This window comes from Oryzias latipes, chromosome 19 (genome assembly GCF_002234675.1).
Source record: "Oryzias latipes chromosome 19, ASM223467v1".
Classification (NCBI taxonomy): domain Eukaryota; kingdom Metazoa; phylum Chordata; class Actinopteri; order Beloniformes; family Adrianichthyidae; genus Oryzias; species Oryzias latipes.
The window spans coordinates 10,209,616-10,235,093 of NC_019877.2; the positions used below are offsets into that span (position 1 = coordinate 10,209,616).

The 25,478-nt window shown below is 43.9% G+C and overlaps 1 protein-coding gene across 3 annotated transcripts; it reads left to right on the top strand.

The window, feature by feature from the left end:
- The first annotated feature begins 1,264 nt into the window (after positions 1-1,264).
- On the top strand, positions 1,265-25,381 carry kat6b (lysine acetyltransferase 6B). 3 transcript variants are annotated; one of them, XM_023949186.1, is made up of 17 exons: positions 1,265-1,699; positions 3,602-4,481; positions 8,563-8,671; positions 10,077-10,192; positions 10,392-10,473; positions 10,964-11,093; positions 11,971-12,926; positions 13,932-14,056; positions 15,462-15,574; positions 15,703-15,844; positions 16,001-16,162; positions 16,510-16,603; positions 17,809-18,040; positions 18,308-18,467; positions 19,922-20,182; positions 20,966-21,263; positions 21,346-25,381. In XM_023949186.1, the coding sequence occupies exons 2-17, from the start codon at positions 3,864-3,866 to the stop codon at positions 24,075-24,077; spliced, it is 6,330 nt and encodes a 2,109-aa protein (XP_023804954.1). In that variant the 5' UTR covers positions 1,265-1,699; positions 3,602-3,863; the 3' UTR covers positions 24,078-25,381. The 3 variants fall into 3 exon arrangements, with proteins under 3 accessions (XP_023804954.1, XP_023804953.1, XP_023804955.1); XM_023949185.1 differs by lacking the exon at positions 1,265-1,699 and adding an exon at positions 1,721-3,023; XM_023949187.1 differs by lacking the exon at positions 1,265-1,699 and adding an exon at positions 1,723-3,023 and having other exon boundaries at positions 11,971-12,026.
- The last annotated feature ends 97 nt before the right edge of the window (positions 25,382-25,478 follow it).

Genomic DNA, 25,478 nt, shown 5'->3' on the forward strand with positions numbered 1-25,478 from the left:
CACATGCTCCAATTCAAATTATCCCTGGACCCATGCAGCAATGGAGGACCTGCTGGGGCCCAGGGTGGCATTCATTATATCCAGACACAGGCAGGTTTCTGGTCAGGGCCTCCATTAACACTGGTCCTAAAGGCATCAAGTCTGGGTGCCTTTTATTTAACCTGTTTTAAATAGGAACTCCAATATATGTGGTTTTTCTACTTAATCTTCAGGGTTATTTCAATTAATGAATTTAAGTAAATAAACAAAAGGTCAAGGCATGCATAACAGGAAATCTTTAAATATTATAGGGGTGTGACTTTTCATTTTAAGTCATAATAAAAAAAGGTCAATTTGATGGGGGAGAAAGTCCAAACAACAAAACCTAAAATGAAAAATTCCTTGTAAGTTATAATAATAATAATAAAAGTGTGTTTTTTGTGTTTGTCAGTCACATACAAGTCCCACTCCCATCATCTGTTGAGCCATTTTAAAAGCGTTTCCAGCCGTCTTTTAATTATCACAAAACGTGTTTTCTATGACATAGTTTCTGCAGAGAAGCGGTAGCTCATTAGAAATTTGGCTATGAGTTGTGCATTATAATAATAATAAACTTTATTTGTGTAGCACCTTTCAAGATAAAAATCACAAAGTGGTTCATAGTTAAACACAATAAAACACAGTAAAAATGGGACAGTTGGCCCACCCCCTCTCCCCATCACCCACCCATCTGTTTACGCACTCTCCCACTAGCTGACAGCCCCATAGAACCAAACGTTACCAGTGCAACGAAAATGGCAAAAATGCTAATGAAGTGGATTCAACAGAATGGAGTGGAGCAGGGCAAAAGGACCTGGCTGCAGCCATCAATTTCCAGAATCATCTGTCTGCAATCAGAACCGGAAGGCCCCCCATATCACTCTCAAAAGACTCGTAGAGACTAATGAACCAAAACAAACGCTAAAAAAGTTTTTCTTTCCCACATTTATGTTTAGGGTAAGGGTAAATTGTGTAATATTCGCTTATGGCCGATGATGTCAGGGCAAGGTGGCCCCTTAAGCAGGGAGCTTGTGGCCCGCCCATTGTAGCTTCTACATCACAACTACAAGATTTTTCTATTTTTCATCTTTCCCGATTCACAAAGATTTGAATAAAGAAATAACCAGAAATGCAATTTTGAGTTTAATTTTCTTCATATGTGTCCTGCATCATTAGAAAAATGGCACCAGAACATATAAAAACAAAATTTGCTTCAGAGTTGGTTTTTAAATGAGAGGAAGTTTAAAATGCCCATTGGCTGTTTGTGTCATGTTATGTAAAAATGTTCTGCAGCCTGCAGAAGCTGATCCTCTACAAACCTAAAGTGTGAACGCGTCCCTCATGGCTCATCAGTGGACGTGAGGATTGGCTTTAGGGGGGGAAATTGACAACATCTTTGCAGGAGCGCACTAAAGGGGCGACGGTCCGCTCCACTACACTGAAGTAGGGATGTCTACAGTGGAAGAAGAAGAAGGGGGAGGGTCCCACTTTGTCACAGGCTGCTATGTAGATTAACCTTTCAATTAGTTGTTATCAGGTCCTCTCCATGTCTCGTCGCAAGCTTTCCAGCCATCGCTCTAAGACACCAAATCCCGCAAATTCGCTCGGATATGTCGCCTCACGTTTATTCTTCGACGTGATAATAAGGAGGAGTATCCGAAGGGGGGAAAAACTTGAAGAGGTAAAAAAAAAAAAAAAAAAACTACCAGCGGATATATTTTTTTGCGGGTTTCTTCAGTTTTGATGTCGTCGCTGCAACGAAACTTGGCGTTAATTTATTGTTTTTTGACGCGCGCGCTCGGCGCACGCGAGAAAATGCTCCAATGGAGGCTGCGTAGCATTTCCGCGGATAATCTGGAAAATGAGAGGAAGAAGATGAAGCTGAGAAATGGAAGCTCGGTCATAACTAGCGATACATAATTGAGAAGCTGTGATGAAAGAGCCGCGGTGGTAACTTGTATTCCCCGCTGGATATCTCTTTTTCCTCCAGGGCACACTATTTGTCCTGATATTTGATAGTTGATGGTGATAAAGAGGTCATACCAACATTTGCACGGGACGTTAATAATTCCGCACGCATTCTTCTTCTTTTCCTGGGCTGAAAAATGTGCATTTAATGTCTCATAAATTTCAGTTTAAATGTTATACCAGGAGAATTAGAGCTCCACTTAGGGGGAATAATGAAAAACAGAGGAAGCTTCGGAACATTTTTTAAAATATATTTAGTACTGAACACTTGTGTTTATTTTATTTTTTGTAACTTTCCCCTTTAAATTAAAATGCGACTTTAATCGGTTTGTGGAAACAAATGATAGATTTAACAAACAGCCAATTAAAGTCCAAAATGATTCAAATCACTCTCAAGTGTAACCAACTGTTTCAAGGAGGAATGTGAGTAAAGGTGGGCTGGTGTTTGATGGCGTAAAACTCCGCGTTGTTATTCATCTACTGTTGTTGCCACTTGGCGTGTTTTGCGTCTGTTCGTGTATTTTTCACGTAATAACGACCCACTGGCTCGGTTTGGTCCGTAGGATCCTGTTTTACCCGTGTTTGGGGCAGAGCGGTATCGATTCATCACTTGGGGGCACCTTAAGAGGCGGGTCAATTGAGTGAAGTGACAGATCATACAGCCAGTGGCGTGCCGCCTAGACCGAGCTCATACATAAAGATTGACATGTCCTTTATCAAACCAGAAATCAGATCTTGTCTTTACAGCCAATATTGAAGTTGCTAGGGAGGGCACATTAGTGTAGGTAAGGTTTAATGAGACTCCATTGGATTGTAATCAGCGTCATGTCGGATTCATGTAAACTACAACATTGTAACAAAATGGCGACTGTTTAGGTGACATCAGTTATGCTGGCAACACTGTGATTTAGAGGTTCAACTCCGCGGAACACCAACTCCGGGGCTTGTTACGTAGTTCTCGCCGGTTCCTTTCGTCGCTGAACGGCTGCGTGGGCTTTGCAGACGTGCCTCCGGCGTCCGGCAGCAGCTGTCAAGGAGTGAGCGTTGATTATTCTTGTGTCATTAAAAAGCAGTTTGTCGGACGTCGAGCTGTCAAAAGTGGCGTTCGGACAAGAACTACGGTTAAACTCACGGCTTTTATTGGAAATTCTTATCCTTTTTTTAGGGAATATTTTTTACGTTAATGTTTCGGGAATGTAATTTTAAACTTGCTAGGTTTGACAAACCTTAAACGGAGCAAACAAACAAACAAAAAAAATGCGTATCTGTCGACGGGAACACACTACTTTTTCTTGAAGTCCGTGGAAGTTTCTAGTTGCCTGTCATGGCGTTTAAAAACTCGCCGTTCTTGGAAAAAAAAATAGTCTCTTTGAAATCGGACATCTGTTTTACTGTGTGGATTAGGGTGTCAGACTATGGATTAAGTCACTCCGGTTTCTTTAGCGGCCATGACAGCGCCTGCATCTGTTTTTATCCATCTGTTTCTCATGTTTTGGCACATCTTAAGAAGTCCTGCATTCCTATGGCTTAGCCTTTTCACCCAATATATATATATAAAAAAAAAGCTACATATGTTAATGTGATTAAAATGCTTTCCTCCCCCCTTCTTTTTCAGATTTAATCTGGGATTTTATTAATAAATAAAGTTCCTGATCAGCTGATTCCTACCAGTGTGGATTTTACTTTTTTTTTTTTTTTTTTTTTTTTACAACTTTTTGCTCAAGTTAACTTGGGATTGAGACGGGACAACAAGTGTGTGGATGCTTCCATGGAGCATAACCTCTTGACCTCCTTGAGGATGTGGATGTACCCAGTTTTCACCTGCAGAAAGGGGGAACCTTTATGGATCGCACATTTTTGAAGTGAATTGCTCAATCATGGTAAAACTTGCAAATCCTCTGTACACGGAGTGGATTCTTGAAGCAATACAGAAAATCAAAAGGCAGAAGCAAAGGCCCTCGGAGGAAAGAATTTGCCATGCGGTGGCCACGTTGCATGGACTGGACAAGAAGACCATCCTTGAACAGTTGGAATTAAGCGTTCTTGATGGCTCTATCCTCAAGGTTACAAATAAGGGGAGCACCTCCTACAAGGACCCCGGGAACCTGGGAAGACTCGGATCGGTTTTGCCTGCGAACACATCTGTGCCATCAAAGGATTCTATATGGGAATCGAGCGATCTGCGCCACATCGATTGGAATAAAATACTTAGGAGGGCCATCGATGGTCTGGATGATACCCACGGCTCCTCTCTAAAGAACATCGAGCGCTATCTGAGGAATCAGGACGACCTGTCAAACGTTGTTGATAACCCTGCTTTCCGGCAGAGGTTGCGACTGGCAGCAAAGCGGTCCGTCAATAACGGCAGATTGTTGAAGAACGGTCCGAGGTATAAGTTCAGCCATGGTGGCGTGGAGGGAAGGAGCTCCAGGTGTCCAAGTGCTTCCCCCTTGCTCCTGTCATTGGTGACGCTCCTCCCACACGAACGAGACCAGGTAAACTCACCCCATTCATGCTATATTTGAAGCAGACGTGTTTAACAAAAGCACGCCATGTCACAAGAACGAAACTTGACATCTCAATCGAATTAGTTGGGCACATGGATTGTTAAACTTTCAAAATAAAGTTTTTAAAAAAAATCACCTAGTGGAGCTGTCTCCCCAAAATTGGTCTCCAAAATAAGAGGGCTTAGATATTCTGAAAGTAATGCTGACAGTGTGTGGTAGGCAGTCTGCTGTAGGCTTCCCACAGGTTATGTAACTCTAGCCTAATGACCTTAGAGGATGTGGCCACTTGTCTTGCCAGTTCTATAGCATCTGCGAGGAGAATCTGAATATTTTATTGGAAACTTGTGCAATTGTGAAAAGGGAAGGCAGATTATTCTCAGACTGGAGTTCAGGTCCTGACCCTTGTGCAAGTCGAGCCGCCCCGGAGAGGAAATGGAACCATGTAAACAAACTCACAGGTTCAATTGTTTCTCTGTCTCTGCACCGCTGACTCATACTTTTCCATCATGCTTAGCACCAAATGGTGTTTGATTTAAAAAAAAAAAAAATGTTGGTGCAAACTGCTTTAAAAACTTAAAAAAAAACAACTTTGAGTAATTTTTTTTAAGGTGTTATGCATCAGTTCTGCAGCTGCATCAATGTGGCCCTGCTCTTCAGCAGTTTCACAGTGAATAATCAGGAAGCGACACCTTGATACAGCACCCACAACTGTGACTGCATCTGTGGTCAGGCCAAAAGTGAAACCGAGAACTGTTTAGAGACATAGCGTCCTCCACTGACTCTCATAGTTGAGGAAAGGCGCGCTGTTTTCCATTTGGAACATTTCAACCTATTGCTCCCAGCCTGATGACATCACCCCCTCCAAACACTTCAGGTTTAACATTGACTTCAAAGGACGTTTAGTTGTGAAGGCACCAAAATAGTGTGTGTGCTGAGAATAAGAGATACTTTGAGGTTTAAAGGCAAAGAAGAGCAGTCTTGGTTTAGAGTTTATTAGATTTTGAAAAGACTCTGGCAGGAACAAAAGCGAGGAATGGGAGGTTTTTTTTTTTTTTTTTTCCCCCCCTGCTGTGTTATGCAACCACTTCAGCTTGCTCTCTTTCTACCAGCAATGTTCTAATAGGACCCCACCCCCTCACTCAGGACAGCCTGCTCTTTTGAAGCAGCATAATTTCCTGTAATGTACTTAATTTAGAATCCCCAAGTAAATCATCAGCATCTCTTCAGCCGCCGTTTGTCTCGCTGTTTTTCTCGTTTCTTTTTTGGCCTCGCACCGATTCTAAATTGGTATTGATTTTTATCACCAGACCTAAAAATATTCCTAATGGAAATTAATCCACTTCCAGGAACAGACTTCATTGCTCTGACTGCAGACAGTGTGTTGGGAAACCGCATTAAGATGCGTTCTTTAGAAGAAAAAAAAACACTTCCATCACTGGGGGAAGTTGTAGATAACTTCTACTGAGAGCTTTCAAAAGTTCTCCATTCATCACCAGCATATATGATCAAAAGGTAAATATTTCCAGACTTGTTGATGCGCGTCTGTTTGTTTAGCATCTTGACTGGAAGTGAAAGCTTTCCAGTAATAGCAGAGGCTATCAGCTCAAACGCACTAAAGTGTGATAACAGAAATCTGCTGTCAAGGAATCAGGCTTGCGCCGTTTGACCTTTAACGATCCCTCAACTAACAGACATTTATACTTTCTTTGCAGATAGACCACCATAAAATGTTAAAACCTTATATTTAGGGTAAAAAAAAAAATCACAAAACTGTATAGAGAATGACAAAAATTTGATTCTAGGCGCGTGCAGCCCGAATGTCTTCAGTCAGCTTTTGAGCTACGAACACACCAAAAATATGAAGCTCGTTCAAAAATTCACTAATGGCACATTTTTGAACACGCATTTAGCGCGTGGTACTCACACTGGACTAGCAGGGAGGGGCTTCCTTATCTTTCTGTTTTTCTCCTGTTTACTAGCTCATGTCCGCCACCTACTGTTGGAAGAGGCTTGGTGCAAAATGTCAAAGCGGTGTAAATTTCGTGACCCTTTCTTCAGGCTCTTCCTTTCTGAGCTCTGTTCCAATAAATGAAAGACTTGGAGTCGTAATGTTCCATCTGGGCACAAACCATTATTATAAACGTCTCTTCCATGATCAATCTTCATACGGTTGGCACTTCTGTTTATCAAAAGGGACGCCATCCATTCTTCACTACCAAATCCAAGTTCCTGATTGGTTAAAATTGGACCTGGTTTAACTTTCAGTGTCCGTTCAGTGGCCACGCTGTATGTAGAGCGCGAAAATGGGCTAAAAAATGTGCGTAGGTACTAGGGCTGCACGATATGAGGAAAACTCGCGATATGCGATATTAGAGATTAAAATTGCGATCATGATATAATTTGCGATATGTAAACAAATAGCAAAATAACCAAATAACCATTCCCATTACATTGCAACAGTTTAAAAATTATACTCCAAATGTCACTCGTCGACATAGGTGACAAACATCTAACATAATAGGCCTCCATCCGATTGGTCAAATGCATAAAGGGATTTATTTGATTCGTTAAATGGTTCAAGCTGACATAAGATTCTTTTAGCACATTTAAGGCTTACGATTTATTGCGATATTTGCCGTCTTTTGCGATATGCATATTGCAGAGCTGGATTTCGCGATAACAATAAATTTGCGGTACATTGTGCAGGCCTAGTAGGTACACATGAACACGAGAGTTGGTAGAAGTCCGAAATGCGCATTTACTTGAGCTTACATAGACTTTTATTGAAAGTGATTGCTTGAACGGGCGATGTGAATGTATATATTTTTTATTTTTATTAATATAATCCACAACATTAGGCTGGTTCGGATTTCTTTCCGGCCACATTTGGGACTTTAGCTTTGTAATGACTCCAACTCAAAGACACATTCAAATATTGACCTGGCAGATTGGGAAATGAAGTAATCCTGGATGTGGCAGCAAACCACCTCCTCTCACCCGCACGACTAATTAAAACAACCAGGAACAATGACCAAATTGCTGCTGCATCACTTCAGCACCCCCCCTTGGGGTTCATTTGGATGTTGGGACAGATTGAAAGTGCACTCGTGCCTTGTGTTTGTCGACAAATGAGAGGAGGAAAAAAAAAGGGGAGAATGAAAGATCTCTCCTGATTTCAGCAAAAGGCCATCTGCAGGTCAACACCAATGGTGATTTGGAAGATGCAAATTTGGTTGGTGACCTGCGTCACAGAAAACAGGAACTAATTATGCCCATCCCTGGAGTACAGTTTAAGGCTGCAGTCAACTGGGAGGGCCCGAGTGTGTAAACTAATGAGGAGGTGGGTTATTTATGGTCACACCCAGTCAAGTGTTGTTTTTCTGTTCAGAACTTTCACCAGCCTGCTCTTCTTGCACTCCCTGGGGCTTTTGAAAGGGATACCGCATGTAAAGTCAACAATAGGAAGTAAAAGCGTCCCCCTGAGATCAGTCTTTACTGGTAACTGTATAAAGCTATGGCTTGGCTCTGCCCCCTCCACCCCCTGGTCTATGTGGGAGTCCTCCTAAACCTCTGAACTGGTCCATAAGCCCTTAAATGAGTGTTTGTCCACAACATTTACAGTGGATCATGGCAGCAACAATGAGTGTATGTTATATTATTGAGGTAATTTGATTACATGCTAGTTAATCCTTTCATGCTGGAGTGCAAGCTTTAAGAATTGGATTAAGCCCTTAAACTACGATTACCCAAGATCACTTACACATTCAGATGGAGCGGATAAAGGAGGTGGATCTCAAACGCAGCATATCTCTGAGGATGAGATTAATTTATTATTCATTTCTAGTCTGTGAAGACTCAGCTCTTTTTTTCCTTTTCTTTTTATTCTCCGAGCTTCTACTTCCAGTTGATATATTTGCAGCCTCTTCATTAAATCCTCAAACTAGTTTTATCTTTTTGTGCCCCAAACCAGGGACACTATACTCCAGTGACTTTAGAAGTGCCAGGAAAAGTGAGACGTCTAAGAAACGGCTTTACATTAATGCTCTTTAATGTCTGCCTTCCCACTCAGCTCCGGGTCGACCCCATCCCAATATGCAGTTTCTGTCTCGGAACAAAGGAGTCCAATCGAGACAAGCGAGCAGAGGAACTGCTGTCCTGTGCAGACTGTGGAAGCAGTGGTAAGTAGCATCACTCTGGATGGAGGCTCTCCTCATGCAAAACCTACCATAAAAACTGATCATGTCAAAAAGGAGGATTTTATTCTTTACAAAAGAGAAAAAAAAACCTTTTTCCCCCCTTAACTTTATTAAAATGTAACTGTTATTTCTGCACAGACTTTTCCACTAGATCTTCTATTATAGTCAATTTATTATGACTCCAGTTGAAATTCTTTATTATAATCCTTAAAGGTATTTATAATGTAATGAAATGTGTCCTAATAGACAAACACTTAGGCTCTGGGAAGCAAAGAGAGCCTCTTTTGTCAGTACTGGGCACACAGCCCTCCTACCTGAGTAAACCGTTTTGAGGCTGTTGACAGGCTGTTTGTTCTCATGTTTAGTGTGCTCTTTAGGCTGTAATGGATCGAGTCAGATGATGGCTGCCGCATCGCCAACCTTTGTGTACAGACATGACCTAATTATTGTCTGCACATGGACTTTAATTCTACTGTTCTGAATTATTTATTGCTTTTTCTATAAACGATAACTGTCACATGACTAAAAAACATAATTACTTGCATATTTGTTAAAGCCAAAACACAGACTCTATTCAAACTTGTTACTGATGCTGTGGATAATCCTCAGTTTCTTAAACTTATGTAAAGAAAGGATCATAGGAGCAATCTGACTGTGTGGCTGCAACCTTTAGAGGGACAAATGCACTAAGGAGCTGTTAGAATCTGGAAGTCATTTTCACTTATTTCATATTCTGGAAGAGAGAAGTTCCAGGCGTGCAAAGATCAAGCTTTTCCTCTCTTTAGATTGTTGGCATTTGCCTCTGTGTTCTTTTTGTTCTGGGCAGACCTGCCCATAAAATATATATATATATATTTATATAAAACAACACACCTCTACCGAGGAGCCATTTATATTTGAACAATTATTTTAAATGCCATAAGGAATTGTTCTCCCGGTGACATTTTTATAGCTCAAATTTGACTAAGTAGTGCAGAGGTGGTTTTCATTAACCACTTGTAGTGTACACAAATTGTGCTCTCACTGTAAAACAGCTGTTTTACAACCATGAGAGGGAGCCGGGTGAGGGGGAAGGCAAGCTTTTACATGATTTTCATGGATCGGCTTCCATTAGAAAGAGTGCTGCTACTGTTTCTGCCTCATTAAGATCAAATTATCTGTAATTAGCGGCTCAGATGTTTGATCATACTGTTTTTAGACACAAGTTGTGGAACGGGAGGGGGGAGGTTGTGGACACACAGGCCCGCCTTTGTTTTTCATGCTGTAACACGTTAATATTTAACTTTGCCGTGCAAATAGATGGGAAGCATTATCTAGAGCTTGTTTACTCAGTCGACTCAGTATAAGCAAGGCCTGTGTGTGTTTGTATCTTTTATTGCTTCTGAAGGGCATCCATCATGTCTGAAGTTTTCCCCTGACTTGACCTCAAACGTGAAAAAACTACGATGGCAGTGCATCGAATGCAAAACTTGCAGCTCCTGCCGGATCCAGGGCAAAAACGCAGTGAGTACATCCCATAGTGTCGTTTTGGCTCGGAAGGTAGATCTCATCCCGCCCACCCCCCCTGAGGATTTGCGGAGATTTGTAAAGCCTCTCGAGCACAATCGAGATTATTCCTGCAAAAAGACTTTAAATGACAAGCGGGTGTTACATGCAATGCAACTGGGACATCTGGCAAACATGCCCACTGCTCCCTTTCCAGGAGGAGATGCTGTTCTGCGATTCATGTGATCGGGGCTTTCACATGGAGTGCTGCGATCCACCGCTTTCAAGAATGCCAAAAGGTAAGGTGTTTACACTGTCTGCCTTCTCTGTTTCCCCCTTTCTGCTGTCAATTCAAAGCCTTTTCTTCACAGGCTGTTGGAGGCTGTCACTCGGCACACAGAGAAGCAGGGACTTGTTAGAGCTTTGCATGCACATCACATTATACCGCCATCCTCAGGGACATTTGCTATCTGTACAGTCCTGACCCCACATTGAGGTTTTAATGGTGGCGCACATAAGATACTTGGCAGGCAATTCATACCAGTCACATAGTTAGCTCAATAAGCTGACATGAAGTCTATTTCTTTGGGTAGTGAAGTGACCCTGTGTTTTCCTTATGGATTTTAGCTTTGTGCTGAGTAATTGATTGTCATTGTGAGCTGGCGGGATTCCTACCAGCACTTTAAGTCAAAGAAAATGTTTTGAATAAATGAATTCTCCATCTTCCGAATTGATGAACCCTCCCAAACGCTTTTTTTTTCATCCCCTCCCCCCTTGGACACTCTCCAGGAACCTGGATCTGCCAAGTCTGCAGGCCCAAGGAGAACGAGAAGAAACTACTGCACAAGAAGGCCGATCAGATCAAACGTCGATATGCAAAGCCAATGGGAAGGCCCAGAAATAAGCTCAAACAAAGAATGTGAGTGGAGAACTCACCTGCTTCCATCTACCTACATTTCTTAAATCCTTTTAACTAGAACCAGAAAGAATGACCAATTTTGAATCTTTGCACTGGCTTCCAGTCAGCTTAAGGATCGATGTTAAGGTTCTTTTATTCGTTTATAAAAGTCTAAATGAAACTTGACCCTCATTTTTATCAGATTTACTTTTAGTTTATGACCCTCCTAGAGCCCTCAGGTCCACAGGTGCAGGTCTGCTGGTGGTCCCAAAGGTCAGAACTAAGACCCACGGCGAGGCCTCATTTCAGCAGTGTGGGCCTCGCCTGCCTGAGGACGTGAGGGCTTCAGCCACTGTGGAGGTTTTTAAGAAAAAACATAAAACTTCTTTTTAGTAAAGCTTTTACATAGTTTTTGATTTGATAAAATTTTAACAACCAATTAGATCTGTTTTGATTGTAATGGTGGGATGTGTATGTGTTGGGTTATGTGTATTTTTTAATTAATTTATTTGTATTATTATTCGTATTATTTTTACTATGTTTATTATTTTAACTACTATATTTGTTATCTTATTCTTATTTCTGGGAAGCACTTTGACATGCTCTGTAGCATGAAAAGCGCTCCATAAATAAATTTAAATTTGAATTTTAAGATTTATTTTGCAGCATTTTTTTATTTTTCTGCACTGTCGAGCCACATTCACACCACCCTCGACAATGCCGCCGCGTTCAAGTGACCACTCCCAATGAAATTCTTTTCATGGTGTTTACGTAGCTTTAGTTACGATAAATCAAACCTCATGTGATCTGTCTCAGTACCGGTGGATGCAAAAGGCTTCAAAACGTACAAACCTTGACACTGTTTACCTAAAAATACATTTTTTTCCTCCTCCCACAGGTGTGTAACCAGTGTTGATGGCTCCATGGTAGCACTTGGAGGAAGGGGGTCACCTGGTAGGGGTCAAAAGATTACCGTCTGTTCCTCACCTTCATCTGGTCATGCTGCATCTGTGAAGGACGCCAGAGACAGATTGGCTGTTGCAGAGCCTTGTTGTGTGGTCAACGCCTCCCAATTCACCACCTCCACCTCCCCTCCCACCACCACCCCCACCTCCCACACGCCCACCTCCACTCCAGCCACACTCACTATTAACAAGAAAACCAAAGGGCTTATTGACGGGCTTTCCAAATTCTTCACTCCTTCCCCAGTGGGCCGTCGCTCGCGAGCTTTAGCCGTAGAGTCGCCCAGCCTGTTGTACTGTAGGGACGAGGGTCCGCCCGAGCCGGCCAAGCCTCCAGAGCCGTTTGCCTTCGCTGCTGATGCCGCTCAAAAAATAACCCCTTCATCCTCTGCACTTCCTCCCGCTTCCACTTTACCAGGACCTAGCCCCCCCTTACAGGTGTCCAGCAGCTCCACCTCTGCTAACTCGCCTCAGAGCTCTTCCAGCCAGTCTAGTGTTCCCTCCCTGAGCAGTCTCTGCAGTAGCAGCCAACTGAAGGGACTTTTTGATGGACTTTCTCACATTTATACCACTCAGGGACAGTCGCGGAAAAAGAGACCACCTTGCTACGCGCCGCCTAAGCGCATGCCCCTTAAGCAGGATTTCTCCAAAACAGGGTCCCAGTGCCTTGGAAAAGGCGAGTTTAGCAAAAGTAGGTTACACTCTACGTCTGCCGGGCCCGGCCGACCCAGAGGACACGCTTTTAAGATGCTCGGTCATTTCAAACGTAACCCTTTCCTTAAAAAGCACAGGACGCTAGGCAGGCTCAGGTATAAAGTGAGCCCTCAGAAGGGAGCCCCCTCGCCAGGAAAGGGAGACTCAGACGGAAGAATTAAGCCTGAGAATATTCATGGTAAGCAAGGTTAAAAATTTCAGTCAAGAACTGCGTCTCCTCACCTTTAAGCTGCTTTTTTCTTAGCTTGAATCTCGCTTCCCCCCCCCCAACAGCTAATCTCTATATATATTCTTTTGTGAGAGCATTACTCTCAACATTCTAACAGATTACTAATCCTCTTCCTTTTTTTATTTTTATTTTTTACTTTATTAACAATTTCGTTGCGTTTTGACTTGGCTGCGAAGTTTCCGTGGCTTCCATCCTCTCGCCCGTTGGCTTTTTGTCATTGTGCATGGCCCACTAACTTCCTCATGTTGCTCCTTGCTCTGTCCTTGACCCTCTGCCCAAGTCTGCGCATCGTGATTTACGCATCCTAGAAACCGTAGCCACGCCGTGCTCTTCTTCATCCCACCCCTCACCCCTGAAATCACTGTCTCCTGTCAACCCCACTTCCAGAGTTCATTAGACGCAGTGATTCACCCACACAAGTTGACTCAGAGCTGACATGCTGATTACACCCATAAGTGCACTAACCCTCACATTTCACCGCTGCACTTTAGACGGCTTTCATCTTTCCAGCAGCTTTAAACAAGGTCGCACACCACGTATCTGTAATGCACCAATAACATATCACTTTCACTTTTTTCTTTTTTTGAGCTCTGGATATTGATGTCTATCATGAAATTCCTGAATGCATTCCAACATCAGTTTCCTTTTTACTTGTTCCCTTCACTGCATCTGCTGCTTAATTTATGGGAAACTCTCTTGGTGGATGACTAAGCACATGAAAGCGGTTACGCAATTATAGTGATTTAGTTTCACTTCATTACATTAGGGATTTTCATATAAACATGCAAAGATGATACATTATGAAATTCCTCAGAGACCCAGACTCAGGAGCAGTTCTCACAGTATAAGCACATTTGCATAGAATTCATTTATGAGGTTATTCAGCTGTTTCCAACAGCCTGCTGTTGATATGTCGCCTGATGGATTGACAACAGTGTGTTCCTGTGCCTGTAGCGGATCACAGTGCTGTGCTGCACGCCAAGCAGAGAGTCCAAGCCCACTATGTGGCCATGTCCGGTGACCACGTCACTGAAGAGGATGCGGAAACCTTCGCACGAGTGCAGGAACTCGCAGCTCAGGTCAGGAGTCACGAAGAAACAGATACAATCTGGGATTCTCAAGACATTTGTTCATGCTCAAGTCATTGAGTGCACAAAGCATTCGTTTTTGTTTCAGTTTAACTTTTTTCTTGATTATAAAAGCAAAAATCGGATGTATTGTTCGCCTTTAAGATTTATCTGATTTCAGTTGGTATTTTTTAATGTTGCGTTCACACCAAACATGATTCAAGCGTCAAATCCACCGACTCTCTTTAAATGTATGTCAAACTCCCAGATTTTGGATACTTGTCCCAAAATGTCTTCATAAACTTTCTGGCACGTGTGAGAAAGGTTTTCAGCCTCATGGCTACATGGAGGCACTGACTGGATTCCTGTACTGTGTTCCCTCGTTTATTGTGGGCTTTACGTTCTAAAAGTAACCCACTGTAGGTGAAATTTAGCAATGTTTCTAGGTTGTAAACCCTTCACTACACACATGCTTTTCTCAGATAGACATTAACATTCTCACACTTTTCTCTTATGTTAAAACTCTCAAAGTTGAAAAATAATTCCAGTATTATAGAATCAAAACAAAAATCTGACTGTGATCAAAGATATGGAGAACACAGAGGATGCTGAGAGTACAGGTTTATGTATTTAGAAGAGTTTTACAAAAGCATAGGTTCACATGTCTGGGGTCATGAGAGAGATTCTCCCAATACGGTGAGGTTCACCATCTACTGCAGGAGCTGCGTCTGAATGACGGCTGCTTTCAGCGCTACTGACCCAGTTTGACAACTTGCTGTCCCACATTTAGTTCGAGGAGGGAAACATAAAAATGGGATTTAAAATTAGAGGACCTTTTTATTATTCTCTCAATGTAAATAAGAAAAATATCTAAATTCAGGAGGAGAGCGATCGGATTCTCTGCATGATGGATTTGGACTCCACTCGCTGATCACGTCAACACGTCTCAAACCAAAACGAAGTCACTGATAGGTTGACGTTCAAACCAATGTTTAAAGAACGGTTTGCTCATGCAGCTTCAAATTGTGTATTTTACCTCATCAATTCCCTTCCTGCAGTGTTTGTCGTTTAACATCTCTTATGGTAACACATGCAGACAAATTATTTGAGTCAACATCTGTTTGTTTGGTTTCTTGTTTGGCCTTCTAGACAGATCTAGACAGATCCAACCTGCTATTTTTTTAAACAGCAACAAAATCCAGACATTTTTTCATTTTGGTTCAAACCATTACAGAGATGTTGGAAATAATTTAGTAGATGAAATGAAAAACTTTTCAGCATTCCTCTCACAGACTATTATTTTAAAAAGGATTAAAGGTAGATTTAGTGTATTTTCCCAGGATACTTGGGACCCACAAAGTGCATTTGTGCTAAATCACATCTCTGCGTAAACTTCATTTTCAACGTCTTTCCACAGAAAACGGGATCACTGACGTGCACGGATTCGAGTCGATGCCCGTCTGTCATTGAGTTCGGGAGTTATGAGATCCAGACGTGGTACTCCTCACCGTACCCCCCTGAATATTCAAAGTAGGGTTCCTGTCCAACAAACATGTCTCTTCTCTTCTTCCTGCAGCTGCATTGATCTCTAGTTACTATGATAAGGCCTCACATTGAAGGGATAAAGAAGCCATAACCCGGTGTTTTGTCTCCTCCAGATTACAAAAGCTTTATCTGTGCGAGTTCTGCCTGAAGTACATGAGAAGCAAAAACATTCTCCAGAGGCACACAAAGAAGTGCGGCTGGTTCCATCCACCAGCCAATGAAATCTACAGAAAGGACAACCTTTCCGTATTTGAGGTCAGCTTTCCTTTACAGCAATAAAGCAATAACTGTATGCTGCATGAGCTTTCACCACTGAATGGGGCTGTGGGAGGAGGAGGAGGAGAAGGAGAAGGAGGGGAAAATGGGAACTGTTTGAACAGTGTCCCCTTGCTCTTTTTATTCCGTGTCTAGGTTGATGGAAATGTCAGCAAACTATTCTGCCAAAACCTCTGCCTGTTAGCCAAGCTTTTCCTGGATCACAAAACCTTGTATTATGATGTGGAGCCTTTCCTCTTCTACATACTTACAAAGAACGATGAGAAAGGCTGTCATCTTGTGGGCTACTTCTCTAAGGTACGGATTTGATGGGAAATGATAAACACCACTCGTTATTTTGAGCAATTATACTAATACAGAAGATGTATTTGCAACATTTGTATTTGTTTTTGTTCATAAAAAAACTCAAGAAACATCACAAAATCTTTTAATTTGAGAAGTTTTTTTTCCTTTGGATGCAAATGTCAAAATATTCAAATTGTCCACAAAGCAGATAGTTTATCATGTGATTTTACATAAATACTTCTAAAGGGAAAGTCCTTAGTGTGTTTATGCACAGCTTAAAACAAGGACAATGGCAGGTGCAGTAAATTGCCAGTTTCAGCAGAGCTCTGACATACTTGATCTGTTTCTCCTTCCCTCAGGAAAAGCTTTGCCAGCAGAAGTACAATGTCTCCTGCATAATGATCATGCCTCAGTACCAAAGGCAAGGATTTGGAAGGTTCCTTATTGATTTCAGTAAGTTCTTTATTGCCTTTTATAGCTCTAAAATCTTTTCTTTTTCTTCTTCCTCCATCGGTCTTCACAAACAATTTCAAATTAAACGGTGGATTTGTAGCTCGTGGCAAGGTGCTGTTATTTCGTTAAGGCTTTGAAAGGGCCCAATCAGGAGCATTCATGTACAGTTCTTAAGCAATCACAGGTGATTAAAGGTGAGAAACGGCGCTCTGGCAGCTTAGAATTATTTGATGGCTTTCAGGGTCGCCCTAAGAGCTCAAAATCCCCCCATTTTCTCCCCCTGACCTCTAATGAGGAGTATACGCTGCTCCTACGTGCAGTAAATGCAGCACATGCAGTATTTATGGTTTGCGGTCCACTTGAGAAAACAGTTGCTGCCTTGAGTGGATTTCTGTGTTTAGGCAGGCGGTTTTTAGTCATTATAGACACTTTTATTATTTTCTAAAGTTGTCTCTGAGACGCGGGAGCGCGGGGAGGCAGTAATGGAGCATTTGATTTCCTGTTCACTTTGGGAGCCATTGAGACACAGAGATGCAAGAGCATCTGTGATATTGAGAGTGCGCTGATAACAAAGGCAGGGATAAAGGGGGAACAAGCACGGCTGAGTTTGGAGCCCTTTGAAGGCTTTATTGGAAAATGTAGCTCTGGAGCTGGAAGTTATTTAGATTAAAGAGTTTCTGCTGTGCTTGTTTGAGCTTCACAGCTGTTTTCTCAGAGAACGCAGGTGGGAAAACGCTTCTTTGAAGTCATAATTACACGTATGACATTCATGCTTTTGTTTCAATCTATCAAAAATGTGCTTTCACTTTGTTATTGTTTGTTAGCGAAGCTTCATTTCTTAAAATCATCCCATTAGATGTTTGGTTGAGTGTTGGGTGCACATTCAATGGGATTCATTGGTTTTTCTGCTGGTAAAGGATGACCCATGACAGGACGCTCATCAAATTAATTAGGCTCTCATTCATATATTTGTACTTAGGTTAATTTCCCCTCGTTTTTTATATCTCTATTTAAGTGCAGCACTGCCGTCCAGATGCTTCCTTCTACTCCGACAACCTTTGCTACCCTTGGTTTACAGTTTTCTCAGCTATCCATGTGTTTCATTGTGCCATAAAAATCTCTAATTTTAGCTTCAAAGCTAAATATGATGCAGAAGCAGCCTGTAAAAAGTCTTTTTTGTTTGTGTTTGAACCGTGTCTTTTTAGGTTACCTCCTCACCAGGCAAGAAGGACAAGTTGGCTCCCCGGAGAAGCCGCTGTCAGATCTGGGTCGCTTATCCTACCTGGCATATTGGAGAAGTGTCATACTGGAGCACCTTTATATGCCCCCAGATAAACACATCAGTATTAAAGGAATAAGCAGAGCCACTGGGATGTGTCCGCACGACATCGCCGCCACTCTCCAGCAGCTCGGCATGATTGACAGACGAGATGGCAGGTCAGTTTCCGAGCCTCAGTCTCCTTTAGCCCGCGCTTCTGCTGCTGCACGCCGTCTGACTTAACCAGGTCAGCAAGTATTTTTAACAGCATATCCATTATTGCAGCTGAATATTGACAGAAGTAAGTCAGGTTAAGAACCCCAAAGGATACTTGGCACCTGCGGTCCCAAAGAGCTCGTCGTCGTGTCTGTATTTAACCACGCGGCACTTTACCTCTGTGCCGTTAATTCATGCTTTTTTAAAATGTTTGAATCTGTGTGTCATAGGACTGTGTTAGTCAGAAGAGAGCGACTGATCCAGGAGCACATGGAGAGGCTGAGAGCCTGCCCACGCCAGAGAGAAGTGGATCCAAAGGCCTTACGGTGGACTCCTTCCTCCACTCTCAACCCCGTCCTGTCTGAGGAGGAGAGGGAGGTGGAGATGGATGTAGGTTTTTTTGTTCCAGAACCACGTTTGGGTTTTTTTTCTGTTCATGCTCTCCTAAAATGATGTTTATTTAGCCATTTTCAGGCATCTGATACATTTGATCACTCTCATCGACTGTGAAAGCGCTATCGCAGTTTTCTCACCAATATTCTCTCAAAAAGGAGGGGATGGAATACAAAACAAAGGTGGATGGAAGCAGTTGAAATATGTCTTTTATATATCACCCCCAAAAAAGATTGGAAATCATTTACACATCTATCCCAACACAAATGAAAGAAAAGGCCTTGGTTGTGCAGTCAAGTATTGTAATAAAACAACAGAGAGGGAGATTGAGGAGCGCTTTGTTATCTGCTTGAATCATCCAAACAGCTGGTTAATTGTCCCATTAACTCGTAGCCGCTGTGTGTGTTTATCCATTTATGTTGCTGCTGCAGATCCATGTTGAAATGAATGTGTTAAACGGACAGTACTGGTTCAGTCACAGGAAAGCACAACAGAGTGTTTGAACGCGCTTCGTTTCCCTCAGAAGGAACAAAAAAGCGAAACTAAAACGGTTTCATTTTGGTCAAAGTCCCACTCTGATCATCTTTTCTATTCTAAAAGCGTTCCCAGTGTTCTTTTAATTCGGAGTTTGTTGTTTTTAGCCAAAATTTAAAAAACCTGTGTCGTTTTCTAGGAGATAGTTTCTGCAAAGTGGCAGTAGTTAATTAGAATTTTACCCCTGAGTTTTGACAAGGAGTCTATGCCTTCATTTCCCATCATCCCTCGTTTTACACGCTCTCCCTCTAGCTTACAGCCCCCAACCTAACATTACCGGTGCAGAAATAAAAAGTAGCTAGCAATATCGGAACGTTCCAGCTGTACAGTTTTGAACCGGATACCAGCTCGGATGAGGAAAACAAAGACGTACATGGATCTGTTTGTCTACAAGTGGATGCATCAGAATGAAGTGAAGCGAGGAGCTTGGGGCTTGCCCAGTGGATATTCTGCGACACAGTTACGATCTTTTTCAGACTGGATTTTTTTCCCTCTGCTTTATCCAAATTGAGAAGAATTTGGATAAAGAAATCATCAGAAATGCAATTTTTATCTTAATTTTCCTTTATACAAGTCCTCCATTATGAGAAAAGTTCCATTTTCATCGGAGTGGGTCTTTAAGGGGGTAAAATAAGGCCAGTAATGGAAAGGCAATCTCTGTGTCACCACATAATTGATAGTACTGAATATTCCATGAAAAGCAATCTTTTAATGGTTGCTTAACAGAAATGTTTCCATCACGACCTGCAGACATCCAATCAAGGAGCTGCTCATATTAAGTGGAAAAACGTGTATTGATTCATTTGTCATGATGTTAATTCGAATCACTTGTTTTCCCATTAGCCTCGTTGCTCAGATATTCCATCCCTGCGTGCTCCTTTCCCAGAGATAATGCGTCTTGTCTGTTTAATTACCAGGCTGAGCGGCTGAAGGAGCGGGCCAGTTGCTGGGAGAAGGAGGAGAGGGAGGGCTACACCGTGACTCACGGACACAGGCAGCCTCTCACCAAGGTCCACTGCAAGATCCCCTTCCGGACCTATCAGCGGCGGCCCACTCCCACCTGGACCAGGCGAATCCAGCAGCCGGAGGCAGTAAGCGACGACGAAACCGATGAGGACTCCGATGCCTCGCCGCCCGTCCTGAAAAAAGCTCACGCGATACTGGCCGCCAAGAGAAAGGTGCCTTTTGGTGTTTGTGTGACAGATGCAGGGCATCACTGGTCTGCAGTTGTAGTCTGTGATAAAGTGGAATTGCATGACATTTGGATATTATCTTTCATTAAGGAGCACAGTGGTTACTTGAGTGAGATGGAAAGGTTTGATAAATATTCATAAATTTAGTTTAGGGTTCAGTGGCTTCCTCCTGTCATCTGCAGCCTCCCCGTGTGCCTGCAGCAGCAGATAATAGATTGTGTTTTCACTGCCGGTGTTGAGCCTGTGCAGGCTAAACCTTGTACCATTGTCAGTGGTCATGGTTAATTTACCGCCCTCTTCCCTGCGCCTCACATCTGTTCTGTCTATAAGGCACTGCCCCCTTGTGCTGGAGATAATAACACTGCCGGCTGCGCCATGTCAGGAGACCTTTTCAACAAGAGAGGCATAGAAGCCCGAAAAGAATGACACCGGCTTTTGGAGCTTATTTAGTGCATTACAGTATTGATTTCACATTTTCCTTGTGAAGGACTTTACAGCAGAAAGTGGCTGAGTTGCAGGCAGCTGGAAGGAAACAAGCGGAGAATAAAAAAGCTAGACCGTGGTCTCTGCTTACTCTGCCTTTCTCATTTGTGGTTTTGCACAGCGAGCTCCATTGCTTAAACATTTAGTCTTTCTGTGTGGTTTAAACATTTTGCACAGACTGAATATCTTCTATTCTCGCTTGTTTCTACACCTAGTGGCCTAACCAAAAGAGCGGCTCTGCTGTGCAGGAGGCGTTTATAAACCCCTCTTTGCTCTGTGTTTCAGAGAACCGCCATTCTCAAGAAGAGAGGCCGTAAAAGGAAGCAGATAAACAGCAGCGTGACGACAGAAACCATCTCTGAGACCACGGAGGTCTTGAATGAGCCGTTCGATAACTCCGACGACGAACACCCCATGCCCCGGCTAAAGCGCAGCTCAAGAGGGGACGAGATGGAAGATGACGACGATGAGGAGGAGGAGACCCGAAAGCTGAAGACTGTAACTGTGCCTATGAAGCGGCGGAGAGGTCGCCCAAGGCTGGAGAAAAACAAGCTGACGAGCAATCGCGAGTTCTGGAGTGAAGGTATTTGAGCGCGTTTTTATTTTACAGGATGTTTCTCCGTGGTAAGACTCTGAAGATCTGTTGTTCTGCCTTTGATCCGTAGATTGCCTTCTGTCTAAGAGAACAAGCAAACCTCGTCCAGTGAAGCGGAAGAAGGGCTGGCCCAAAGGAGTGAAGCGTGGCCCTCCTAAATGGAGGTTAAAGAATGAACGAAAGATGGGCTTCAAGCTGAACCTCTACACTCCTCCTGAGACACCAATGGAGGCAGAGCAGCAGCACGAGGAGGCAAAACAGGATCCAGACCAGGACTTTGGAAGTGCAGATGAAGGCAGCAAAGAAGGGAGAGGTTTTTCTAGTCCAGTCATGATGCAAGAGGAGGTCCACTGTCCACCCTCGAGTCCTCCTCAACATCTATCCCAACATCTAAGCTCCCCTGAAAGGTCCCTGGAGACGTCTCCGGTGTGTTCTCCTGCTGGCTCTGTCGATGCGGTTTCTCCTGCAGCCGTGGAAAGAGGGGACTCCACGGAGCCAGCTGAGGAGGACCAACAGGGAAGTGGACGTGAGCAAGACTCATCAGCCAAAGATTTGGATCAGAGCCCTGAGGGGGCCGTCTCCCTGAAGACCAACAGTGTTGAGGAGGTGGAGCTTCAGGATGCAGATGATGAAAGCCACAGCAAGGCAGCAGGACCCAACAGCTGCGCGGAAGACTTTGAAAATCTTCCAAAGGAGACCCCAAAATGTGCCCAGCCCTTTTTAAATCCAAAAGATAACAATGGCTCTGAGTCGAGTCCGGATGTATCTAAAGTTGTGAGCGCAGAGGAACCAGCTTCTTCTGCAGAACACCTGCAGGAGGCAGTGGCTGAAACGACAGCTGCAAAGCAGACACCTGAGGCTGTGGCAGTCGCTACGATAGCAGCTGTGGACTCTGATAATCCTGCAGACTCTGAGTCAGAGGAGGAATGCACGCCGAGTTCCGCTCCAGACCGGCCGCCTCTGCCGTCTGCAGTGAGGTCGACGCTCAGCCCTGTCCTGAGAGAGGATCCCCCAGTTTGCACAGAGATTGACTCAGAGACCGTCCAAGCTGTTCAGTCTCTGACACAAGAAACCGAGGCGGAGAATATTTTCCAGGACTGCGTGGAGAGCCAGGAGCCCTGCAGGCGCCTGCAGACCTATGCTCACGTGGCTCAAAGCCCCCAGCTCACCTCACTGGACGATTGCCCCCATTCGGACCACAGCAGCCCTCTGTCTTCTGCACAGTCCCACCCGAGCCAGTCGGTGCGCTCCGTTAACAGTCCTGCCGTCTCCATCCTAGAGAGCGGCTACACTCAGATCAGTCCCGACCACAGCGCCATCTCTGTGCCGTCCCTCCACAACATGGAGACCAGTCCCATGATGGACGTGCCGTCAGTGTCGGATCACTCCCAGCAGGTGGTGGACAGCGGCTTCAGTGATCTGGGCAGCATTGAAAGTAACGCGGAGAACTACGAGAACCCCAGTAGCTACGACTCCGCCATCGGGGGTAGCATCTGCGGGGCCGGCCCTTCCCAGAACAGCTGCTCGTATGGCAGCATCCCCACCAGTGGCCTGCCCCAAAGCAGCTGCGCCGTCAGCCAACAAATGGCCGCCGTTAATCCCGGCAGCTGTGGGATGATTCAGCAGAACAGTCTGAGCTCGCCCCCACACTGCAGCGTCAAGTCGCCCCAGGGCTGCGTGGTGGTGGAGAGGCCCCCCAGCAACAGCCAGCACAGTCAACACAGCACCCAAAGCAGGCATGGCCCTCACAATCAACTTAGCCAACACAATCAGCACGGTCCACACAATCAGCTAGCGCCGCACGCCCAACAAAACCCCCACAACCAGCATAGCCACCACCACAATCATCACCTGCAGCACAATCAGCTCAGCCAGCACAATCAGCATGTTCAGCATAGCCTTCACAATCAACACAGTCAGCACGGCCAGCAGCAGTGCGCCATACCCACCAACTTCACCACCACCATGCAGCTGGCAGATATCCCCGAGTCTGGGAACCCCAACTTCAGCCTGTATGAGAGGATTAACCACCAGGGGGAGTACGGCGGCGGCCACTATCCTCAGTCGTCCGGTTTGAGTCTGGCCAAACTGCAGCAGTTCACCAACACCTTCATCGACCATCCTCACTCTCTGCCTTTCAACCACTCCGCCTCACACCCCATCACATCTTATGCAAACACCCCGTCACAGCACTCCAGTATTGTGTCTTTGTCCCAGACCCCGCATCGAGTCCCTAACCCCCAGGTGCAGGCCACCATGACCCCCCCCCCCAATCTGAGCTCACCCCCCCACATGATGCTGCAGCGCAACATGGGCATCCCGCCCTCACAGCGGATCCAGCCCCAAATGACATCGAAGAGTCACATGTCGGCACGCTCCAAGTCCACTCCGCTGTCGCACCACCACCAGCAGCAGATGTACGCCCGACCGCCGCAGACCGTGGCCATGCAGGCCCCGTCCAGGACGCTGGCCGCCATGCCGCGCATGAACATGAGCGTGAACATCATGCCGGCGCCGGGCTACAATGTCAACTCCATGAACATGCCCTCTCTGAACGCCATGAATGGCTACAGCATGAGCCAGCCCATGATGAACAGCGGCTACCATGGCAACCATGCCTACATGAACCAGTCAACACAGTACTCTATGCAGATGGGCTTGATGGGAACACAGCCATACCCCCAGCAGCCCATGCAGGCTCCACCACATGGCAACATGGTGTATCCTCCTGCTGGTCACCATGGTTACATGAACACGGGCATGTCCAAGCAGTCCCTGAAAGGGCCTTACGTCAGGCAGTAACCCCCCACCCCGCAGGACTACGCTCGTTCTTCTCGCGTGCATTTAGCTGTGTTTTTTTTTTTTTTAAAGATGCACTGATCTGGCCTTTTCTTTTTGTGCGTGTGTGTGCGCGTGTGCGTGCGTGTCTTTCCTTTTCCGTTTTATTACTTAAAAACCAGCAGCAGCACTTGGAAAGAATGCAAAAAGTTTCCGCGAGTAAACTTTAAAGAGTATTTTTGTTCGTTCAGATGGGAAGCCTTACATCGTTACGATGAAAATATATTTAAGTAGTGTTAGTGTCCGACGTGTCGGGTTCTGAGCTCAGACATAGATTTTATCAGTGCTCTTGCAGTCGTGTAGCAGCCTCAGATGAAGCCATTTAATGTGCCTGCTACAAGTGGACATAGTGGCTGTTTGAACCTGTTCAGTGTACCTGTCTAACAGTGCTGACAATTAGTTTGTACTATACTCTTTGCCTTTGCATATTTAAATTATTGTACTTATTTTGTAAAGTGACACCAAGCATGCTTCAGTCTCTGTTAGTGACAGTGCATTGAGTAGTACTGTACAAGTGTTGTGCTTAATGGCAAGCCATTTTAAAAATATCTTGCCTTTTATTAGGTTTTCCCTCCACGGGGAGAAAGATGAAACTATATTTTGTTAAATCTAATAATGTAAAAAAAAAAATATGTAAACTTAGTCCTGTTTTCTGTTTGGTTTGAGAGGTTTTATTGCGATGTATGTATAATTCTGAAGTCTTTTTGTAACAGATCTCCTCGAGGCAGCTTTCTGTTTAATAAAGCAGACTGATTTCTGTCATAATAACAAAGCATATCTCAGTGTTTGTACCCTGTTGATTCTAAAACATTTCAGGATGTCAAGAAATGTGGCAGAATTTAAAGAAACTAAATGATTATAAAAAGGAATAACAATAAAGAAGATATAAATTTAGTCCAAAGTCAATATTTTACATAATGCCTTTAAAGCTACGTTTTCATTCCATCTGTAGATTTGTTTTCTATCTTTATAAAATGTCGAATTTATATTTTACCGAAGTGTAGAAGAATAGAGCCTGTGAATAGACCAAACTAAGCTAATGGATTGCATGTAAAACGCAACTTGTATTTGTGTTTTTGTTAATATTGCTCTTTTGTAGCCTTTGTACCTGTACAGAGTCGCTGGATTGAACAGGAGGAAAATACCTGGGGATGTGCACACAAATCAGAGAGAACGACATTCTTGTATTTATGACTTTTCTCCTTTTGTCAGTCATTTAAAATGCTGTACATTTTAGCATAAAAATAAATTATGATTGACCATCTAAACCATTTTTCTCCTCATACATTTGTACCTGCTGGCTCCAAGAAGCCAAAATCCCATAGATCTCTAGAGAAAGAAAGAAGCTATTATTCTGTCAGCATA

What these genes read in the sequence shown, in the direction of transcription:
- kat6b (XM_023949186.1), top strand. Translation starts at nt 3,864, where the DNA reads ATGGTAAAACTTGCAAATCCTCTGTACACGGAGTGGATTCTTGAAGCA. An exon ending in ACAACCTTTCCGTATTTGAG is followed by an intron (nt 15,845 to 16,000) that starts GTCAGCTTTCCT and finishes TTCCGTGTCTAG; the next exon opens with GTTGATGGAAATGTCAGCAA. An exon ending in ATTGACAGACGAGATGGCAG is followed by an intron (nt 18,041 to 18,307) that starts GTCAGTTTCCGA and finishes TGTGTGTCATAG; the next exon opens with GACTGTGTTAGTCAGAAGAG.